At 64.7% G+C, this 8,751-nt stretch overlaps 2 protein-coding genes across 2 annotated transcripts; both read right to left on the bottom strand.

Moving 5' to 3' along the window:
* Positions 1-513: 513 nt before the first annotated feature.
* Positions 514-2,585, bottom strand: LOC113994321. Its single transcript, XM_027733238.2, has 2 exons — positions 2,506-2,585; positions 514-2,379 (listed from the first exon to the last, which is right to left on the bottom strand). The coding sequence occupies exons 1-2, from the start codon at positions 2,575-2,577 to the stop codon at positions 514-516; spliced, it is 1,938 nt and encodes a 645-aa protein (XP_027589039.2). The 5' UTR covers positions 2,578-2,585.
* A 1,876-nt stretch (positions 2,586-4,461) lies between these two features.
* On the bottom strand, positions 4,462-8,373 carry LOC113994322. Its single transcript, XM_027733239.2, has 2 exons — positions 8,002-8,373; positions 4,462-7,875 (listed from the first exon to the last, which is right to left on the bottom strand). The coding sequence occupies exons 1-2, from the start codon at positions 8,071-8,073 to the stop codon at positions 6,013-6,015; spliced, it is 1,935 nt and encodes a 644-aa protein (XP_027589040.2). The 5' UTR covers positions 8,074-8,373; the 3' UTR covers positions 4,462-6,012.
* Between the last annotated feature and the right edge of the window lie 378 nt (positions 8,374-8,751).

Below are 8,751 nucleotides of genomic sequence, written 5' to 3'. Positions count from 1 at the left end.
ATCCCCAGGTCCTGAGGGAGCTGGCAGACAAAGGGGCTAGTCCACTGCCCATGGTTTTGGAGAAATGGTGGCAGTCAGGTGAAGTCCTGGAGGACTGGGCAAAGGGCAATCCAAGCCAAGAGACCAGCAGGACTGGCCCCACCACTGAGCCCTGGGCGACACCACTGGTGACCGGCCATCAGGTGGATGTCAGTCTGGTCACCGCCACAGCTTGGGAGCCGCCATCCCATCCCGCCAGGCAGGGCCAGCGGAACGCCCTGCCCAGAGCCCGGAGTGCCTCCCTGAAGAGAGAGGGCCGCTGGGCTGAGAGAGCTGTAGGTGAGGGCTCGACTCGCCAGCGCTCCAAAGACTGTCTGTCCCACGCCAGCAAGTCGTCCTCCCAGCAAGTGGCCCCCCTGACGGCCTGCAGTTGCCCGAAGTTCTTCTTTGGGCTTTGTCTCGTTGGAAAAAGGCCTTCCTCCTTCAAGTGCAGCTGCAGGTGGTAAGGCCACGTCCCAAACTGCCCCCAGCAGCTCAGTCCGTGGAGGTGGAGGTGGATGTGGCTGAGGAAGAGTCCCAGGGCTCTGCCCACTCCTCAGACGGGAGGGACCCAGAGCTACTTGCTCCGCCAGTACTCCGGCTTCGGGCTGTGTTTTCTTGCCCTTGGCAGCGCTCTAAGAGGCTGGAGATGTCCCAGAGACTCTCATCCTCAGAGCAGGCCCCCTCCTGGCTCTGTGGCAGGGGCAGGACCGTCTCTGCTGCTGCCCCTGCCCACTGCCCCCTGCGAGCTTCCAGCTGGCTGGGCGAGAGGCTGGGGGGGCGGCAGGGGCTGCGCAGGGCAGCTGCCTGGCTCTCTGACCCTGCCGCTGGGGCTGTTGCCAGCATGGCCGCGTCCATGCCTTGAGCCGGGTGCCGCTGGTCCCCCGGCCGCCGGCCCCGTCGCCGGATCACAGCTGCGATCCTGCTCAGGGTGGCACGTGCCGTGCGCTGCAGCGTGTCCAGCACGGCGGGGCAGCAGCCTGTGGGGCGCTGCGGGGCAGCAGCCGTTGGCCGGCTGTGCCTGGGACCCGCCGGGGCGGGAGATGTGCCGCGCGGGTCCCCGACTGCCTCTTGGGCCGCCTCTGCGCAGATGACGCAGGGACATTTGGGCCCTTCCTGGCCAGCAGGCTGAGGCTCCAGCAGCACCGGTATGAAGGAGGGCTTGACCCAGATGGTGTATATTTGGACGCCTTGCCCTTTGTTCTCTGACAGCTCCTCCTCGTGGCTGTCTTCTTCCGGGCACAGCGGTGGGTCTGCGTTTTCTTGCCCTCGGGACTCCCTGGAGACGTGCGGGAGCCCTGCCCACTGCCCACTGGGAGCTGACAGCTGGCTTGGCGAGGGGCTGGGGGGGCAGGCGTCCGGGCTCGGGGCCTGTGACCTGGTGGAAGGGCTGCTGAGGCACGGGCGAACTGGGGCGCGGGCTGTCGCTGTGGGCGCTTGAAGGCCCCAGGGCTCTGACCATGCCTCCCGTGGCATGGGCACGGGGAGCCTCTTTTCTCTCCTCCTCCACCTTTGGTCTCCGCTGCGTTCTTCTTGGGGCAGCTCTAGGAGGCTGCAGATGTCTGAGAGCTCCTCGGAGCAGGCCCCATCCTCGGTCGGTGCCACTGGCAGGACGGCCTTGGCTGCTGTCCCTGCCCACTGCCCACTGAGAGCTTCCAGGTCACTTGGCAAGGGGCTGAGGGCGCAGCGGTCTGGAAAGCCGTCCGGGGTGGGGGTCTTTGCCCTGGTGTAAGGGCTTGTGAGACTGACCCCTGGGCCCTGCACTGTGGTTGTGCCTGCTTGAGAGCTCCCGGGCTCTGCCCATGCCTGGCACGGGAGGGACACTGAGCTACATTCTTGCCCACTGCTCCAGCTTTCCTCTGGGCTTTCATCCCCCGTTGACAGCTCGAAGAGGCTGGAGATGTCCCAGAGGCTCTCGTCCTCGGAGCAGGCCTGGTCCTCCCTCTCTGCCACTGGCAGCACTGCCCCCGCTGCTGCCCCGGCCCACTGCCCACTGAGGGCTTCCAGATGGCTTGGGAAGGGGCTGGGGGGACAGCAGGGGCTTTGCAGGGCAGAGTCCTGCCTCTCTGACCCTGCTGCTGCGGATGTTCCTGCTCTGGCTGCCTCCCTACCTTGTTCCACCTCCCTCTGTGGCTCCGGCTTCTGGCCACGTCGCCGCATCCCAACCGCGAGCCTGCTGCGGGCGGCGCGTGCCACGCGCTGCAGGGTGCCCAGCACAGCGCGGCCGCCGCCTCTGGGGCTGCGTGGGCCAGCTGCCTGGCTCTCTGCCCCTGCTGCTCTCACCTGCTCAGCCACGGCAGCAGCAGAAGAGGCGCTCTTCTCCTCTTCCTGCGCTGCTGCCTGCGTCTGCCAGTTGTCCACCTGCGGCGAGGAGGAGGAGGAGAAGGCGCTGTGAGAGGGAGGCGGTTGCCATGGCACGGCAGGCCTCTCCGTGCCCACAAGCCCAGCCCTGGCCCCAAGGCAGCTCCCTGCTCCCCCATCCTTCACCTTGTGCTTCCTCTGCCAGCTCGACAGCCACTTGCGTGGCTGCAAGTTGGTGGACTTCTTCGTCGTCCACATCTTCCGCGTCGGCTACTTCCTCTGCCACTGAGGTCCCCGAGAGAGATGCTGCCTCCTGAGACAGATGCTCTCCTGGGAGAAAGAGGGTACTGCAGGGCTCTGCCCTCCTTAAATAGCCTCCCGGGCAGGGCGGGGCCCCGCGCTGTCACAATGGCCCGCGGGCCCAAGGAGGCCCCGCATCACAAAGGGCCCGGCAACGCGCCGCCGCTGTCACAATGGGCCATTTCCCGGCGCCCCGAGGACAGCAGCGCAGGGGGCACACAACTGGCCGCGGCTGGCTGCAACTACTTGCAACCGGCTGTGCCCAGCACAAGGCTCCCCCGCTTTCCCCTCCCAGACGCTCCAACCGGCCCCAGCCAACAGCTCCCGCACGGCCCCGCTGCCCGCGGCCTCCCCGCGGTTCAGCCCTGTCTGCATCCCGCAGCTGGCGCTGCCACCGCCCTGGGCAGCCAGCCGTGGCCGCGGGATGTCCCAGGCTCCGACAGACAAGGCACTTGTGGCTCGAATTGCCTTGCTAAGGTTTCGGGATTGCCAACCAGCACGCCCTTCCATGCACAGCTGGCAATAAAGCAAACCCCTCGACCGTGTGTGTGTGGATCGGCCTCTTGCACTCAGCGGGAAAGAACCCGCTTTGGGACAACAGGGCGGTCCTGGGGACTTGCGGGGGCAGGACACGTGCTGTGCAGCTCAGCCTCTCTGCCCACACTGCTGGGGGAACTGGGCCCCTCCTGGCAACCAGTGCGGGGCTTCAGCAACACTGACGGCTACAAGGGCCCAACCCAGACAGCGTGCCCTTGGCTGGCTTTCCTGCTTTCCTGGGACAGCTTTTTCTCCTTCTTTCTTCCCCGTGGCACACCGCTTGCTCGGAGATTTCTTGCCCTTGGTACAGCTCTAGGAGGCTGGAGATGTCCCAGAGCCACTGCGATCAGGCCCCATCCTGGGGGCTCTGGGCCACTGGCAGCACTGCCTCCACTGCTGCCCCTGCCCGCTGCCCACTGCGAGCTTCCAATGGCCTTGGCGACGGCCTGGAGGTCCAGCAGGAAAAGTTGGGTGGAGTCAGAGCCTTTGCCCAGATGGGAGGGCTTCTCATGGGAGAACTGGGCCATTGACTGTGGGGCTGCACCGTTGAAGGTGCCACGGCTCTGCCCATGCCTGGCGCTGGAAGGAAACTCAGCTCCCCTCCTGCCCAGTGCTCCAGCTTGGCTGTGGGTTTTCTTCCCCTTTGGGACAGCTCTAGCGGCATGCAGATGGAAACAAAGTAACCAGAGGGTAGAACATCCTAGCTAGCACTCCTAGATCCAGGGGAGATCCACCTAACAAGAATCCCCAGAGGGCAGAGCCACCAGCACCAAAGGGCCGCCTGGTGCTGTTTTTCTTTGCTCTGGCCTCCTGTGGCCACTGCCGCCCCTCAGGCAGCGCTTCCAGGGTGCCAGCCATTCTCAGACTGGCTTAGGGGCTGCGCGGGCTGTGCTGTGGGGCAGTGCTCCCGGGCTGCTTCGCACTTCCAGCTGCTCCAGGCAGCAGCTCCAAGAGCCTGCCAAGGAGGCTCCAAGGGGCTGCTTTGGGGCAGGGCATCCTTTCACCCTCCTGCCATTCCACCTCTCCATTCCCCACACGGACACACTTGACTTGCTCAGCCCCCTCCGGCACCGCCGGCCGGGATCCCCCCACTCACAGGCCCAGCCCCGCGGGGCCACTCTGCCCCAGCCCGCAGCAGGACTTCCCCCTCTCGTCCACGCATCCCTCCCGCCCCAGGCAGCGCCCTTCTCCTTCGCCCCACCCAACGCACGCCGGCCCCAGCAACTCAACGGTTTGGGTCTTCAGGAGGCTTTCTTGCCCCCAAATCAAGGACTACAGCCTGACCAAAAGAACCACCAGCGCTGCTTGTGGATCAAACCACTAGTTTTATTTCAAGAAAGGCATCTACATATTCTGTTGTCCTTTAGCAGCGGCCCAGCCCCGCAAGACACGGCTTCCAAGAACTCCTCCTTCTAAAATGGAGGGCAGCAACACACGAACTTCGGGAGATCCTGAAAAACTAACTTCTACTTCCGAGAAGGGAAGACCCACTCGCTGGCTGCTCCCCAGCTCTGCTTACAGACGTCCCTCTGCCGCCTTCAGCCTCCGGGACAGCTCTATTGCACCCAGCCGCGCCAAGGGACACAGCTCAGCTGCCTAAGGAACAAGTCCTAGCCCAACCCCGAAATATTATCCGCTTTCAAAACACAAGCTTCCTGACCCTTTTCTTTCCAAACCAATCTTTATTTTAAACTTCCACAAGTCTATCTTAAATACTAGGCTCTCCTAGGTCAGCGCCCATGCTAAAGCACCCTTTGTCATTTTGGTCATGAAACGGGACTAGAAAGCATGAGGCGGCCTTTAGCTTGTCCTCTGAAATTCCAGTGGAGAGCACTGCTAACACCTAGCCCTACTTTATCCTACGCAACTTAACTCGACTAATTCTTCCCTACCCCTACTTTAACCTAAAGAACTTAAGGGGACTTCTTCCTATTTCGGGGAATGGAAACAAGGACAGGTGGCCTGGGAGGATGGGGACAAGGGTAGGGAAGCTGGGGACAAGGGTGGGAAAGCCAAGGCCCAGCTCGACTTGAGTCTGGCCGGAGCTCTTCAGGAGAACAGGAAGGGCCTCTACAGCTATCTTGCTAAAGACGGACTGGGGATAAGGTGGGCCCTCTCCAGAAGGAACTGGCAGACGTGGCTGTCCGGCACAAAGAGAAGGCTGAGGCTCTCGATGCCTTCTGTGCTTCAGCCTTGGACAGCAAGCGCTCCAGCCACGCCGCCCAGGTGGAGAAAGGCAAAGGCAGGGACTGGCAGAAGAAGAGCCCAAGTCCCCTGCAGCAGAGGATCAGGTTGGAGAGCGTGTGAGGAACCTGAATGTGCACAAGGCACCCGCTGAGGTTCATCCCCAGGTCCTGAGGGAGCTGGCAGACAAAGGGGCTAGTCCACTGCCCATGGTTTTGGAGAAATGGTGGCAGTCAGGTGAAGTCCTGGAGGACTGGGCAAAGGGCAATCCAAGCCAAGAGACCAGCAGGACTGGCCCCACCACTGAGCCCTGGGCGACACCACTGGTGACCGGCCATCAGGTGGATGTCAGTCTGGTCACCGCCACAGCTTGGGAGCCGCCATCCCATCCCGCCAGGCAGGGCCAGCGGAACGCCCTGCCCAGAGCCCGGAGTGCCTCCCTGAAGAGAGAGGGCCGCTGTGCTGAGAGAGCTGTAGGTGAGGGCTCGACTCGCCAGCGCTCCAAAGACTGTCTGTCCCACGCCAGCAAGTCGTCCTCCCAGCAAGTGGCCCCCCTGACGGCCTGCAGTTGCCCGAAGTTCTTCTTTGGGCTTTGTCTCGTTGGAAAAAGGCCTTCCTCCTTCAAGTGCAGCTGCAGGTGGTAAGGCCACGTCCCAAACTGCCCCCAGCAGCTCAGTCCGTGGAGGTGGAGGTGGATGTGGCTGAGGAAGAGTCCCAGGGCTCTGCCCACTCCTCAGACGGGAGGGACCCAGAGCTACTTGCTCCGCCAGTACTCCGGCTTCGGGCTGTGTTTTCTTGCCCTTGGCAGCGCTCTAAGAGGCTGGAGATGTCCCAGAGACTCTCATCCTCAGAGCAGGCCCCCTCCTGGCTCTGTGGCAGGGGCAGGACCGTCTCTGCTGCTGCCCCTGCCCACTGCCCCCTGCGAGCTTCCAGCTGGCTGGGCGAGAGGCTGGGGGGGCGGCAGGGGCTGCGCAGGGCAGCTGCCTGGCTCTCTGCCCCTGCCGCTGGGGCTGTTGCCAGCATGGCCGCGTCCATGCCTTGAGCCGGGTGCCGCTGGTCCCCCGGCCGCCGGCCCCGTCGCCGGATCACAGCTGCGATCCTGCTCAGGGTGGCACGTGCCGTGCGCTGCAGCGTGTCCAGCACGGCGGGGCAGCAGCCTGTGGGGCGCTGCGGGGCAGCAGCCGTTGCCCGGCTGTGCCTGGGACCCGCCGGGGCGGGAGATGTGCCGCGCGGGTCCCCGACTGCCTCTTGGGCCGCCTCTGCGCAGATGACGCAGGGACATTTGGGCCCTTCCTGGCCAGCAGGCTGAGGCTCCAGCAGCACCGGTATGAAGGAGGGCTTGACCCAGATGGTGTATATTTGGACGCCTTGCCCTTTGTTCTCTGACAGCTCCTCCTCGTGGCTGTCTTCTTCCGGGCACAGCGGTGGGTCTGCGTTTTCTTGCCCTCGGGACTCCCTGGAGACGTGCGGGAGCCCTGCCCACTGCCCACTGGGAGCTGACAGCTGGCTTGGCGAGGGGCTGGGGGGGCAGGCGTCCGGGCTCGGGGCCTGTGGCCTGGTGGAAGGGCTGCTGCTGCCACGAACTGGGGCACGGGCTGTCGCTGTGGGCGCTTGAAGGCCCCAGGGCTCTGACCATGCCTCCCGTGGCATGGGCACGGGGAGCCTCTTTTCTCTCCTCCTCCACCTTTGGTCTCCGCTGCGTTCTTCTTGGGGCAGCTCTAGGAGGCTGCAGATGTCTGAGAGCTCCTCGGAGCAGGCCCCATCCTCGGTCGGTGCCACTGGCAGGACGGCCTTGGCTGCTGTCCCTGCCCACTGCCCACTGAGAGCTTCCAGGTCACTTGGCAAGGGGCTGAGGGCGCAGCGGTCTGGAAAGCCGTCCGGGGTGGGGGTCTTTGCCCTGGTGTAAGGGCTTGTGAGACTGACCCCTGGGCCCTGCACTGTGGTTGTGCCTGCTTGAGAGCTCCCGGGCTCTGCCCATGCCTGGCACGGGAGGGACACTGAGCTACATTCTTGCCCACTGCTCCAGCTTTCCTCTGGGCTTTCATCCCCCGTTGACAGCTCGAAGAGGCTGGAGATGTCCCAGAGGCTCTCGTCCTCGGAGCAGGCCTGGTCCTCCCTCTCTGCCACTGGCAGCACTGCCCCCGCTGCTGCCCCGGCCCACTGCCCACTGAGGGCTTCCAGATGGCTTGGGAAGGGGCTGGGGGGACAGCAGGGGCTTTGCAGGGCAGAGTCCTGCCTCTCTGACCCTGCTGCTGCGGATGTTCCTGCTCTGGCTGCCTCCCTACCTTGTTCCACCTCCCTCTGTGGCTCCGGCTTCTGGCCACGTCGCCGCATCCCAACCGCGAGCCTGCTGCGGGCGGCGCGTGCCACGCGCTGCAGGGTGCCCAGCACAGCGCGGCCGCCGCCTCTGGGGCTGCGTGGGCCAGCTGCCTGGCTCTCTGCCCCTGCTGCTCTCACCTGCTCAGCCACGGCAGCAGCAGAAGAGGCGCTCTTCTCCTCTTCCTGCGCTGCTGCCTGCGTCTGCCAGTTGTCCACCTGCGGCGAGGAGGAGGAGGAGAAGGCGCTGTGAGAGGGAGGCGGTTGCCATGGCACGGCAGGCCTCTCCGTGCCCACAAGCCCAGCCCTGGCCCCAAGGCAGCTCCCTGCTCCCCCATCCTTCACCTTGTGCTTCCTCTGCCAGCTCGACAGCCACTTGCGTGGCTGCAAGTTGGTGGACTTCTTCGTCGTCCACATCTTCCGCGTCGGCTACTTCCTCTGCCGCTGAGGTCCCCGAGAGAGATGCTGCCTCCTGAGACAGATGCTCTCCTGGGAGAAAGAGGGTACTGCAGGGCTCTGCCCTCCTTAAATAGCCTCCCGGGCAGGGCGGGGCCCCGCGCTGTCACAGTGGCCCGCGGGCCCAAGGAGGCCCCGCATCACAAAGGGCCCGGCAACGCGCCGCCGCTGTCACAATGGGCCATTTCCCGGCGCCCCGAGGACAGCAGCGCAGGGGGCACACAACTGGCCGCGGCTGGCTGCAACTACTTGCAACCGGCTGTGCCCGGCACAAGGCTCCCTCGCTTTCCCCTCCCAGACGCTCCAGCCGGCCCCAGCCAACAGCTCCTGCACGGCCCCGCTGCCCGCGGCCTCCCCGCGGTTCAGCCCTGTCTGCATCCCGCAGCTGGCGCTGCCACCGCCCTGGGCAGCCAGCCGTGGCCGCGGGATGTCCCAGGCTCCGACAGACAAGGCACTTGTGGCTCGAATTGCCTTGCTAAGGTTTCGGGATTGCCAACCAGCACGCCCTTCTGTGCACAGCTGGCAATAAAGCAAACCCCTCGACCGTGTGTGTGTGGATCGGCCTCTTGCACTCAGCGGGAAAGAACCCGCTTTGGGACAACAGGGCGGTCCTGGGGACTTGCGGGGGCAGGACACGTG

The sequence above is a fragment of the Pipra filicauda genome, unplaced genomic scaffold (genome assembly GCF_003945595.2).
Source record: "Pipra filicauda isolate LSUMZ 115617 unplaced genomic scaffold, ASM394559v2 scaffold188_size1440453_pilon, whole genome shotgun sequence".
NCBI lineage: Eukaryota > Metazoa > Chordata > Aves > Passeriformes > Pipridae > Pipra > Pipra filicauda.
Note: the sequence above shows the minus strand (reverse complement) of the source record. Positions and strands in the feature narration are given on the sequence as shown.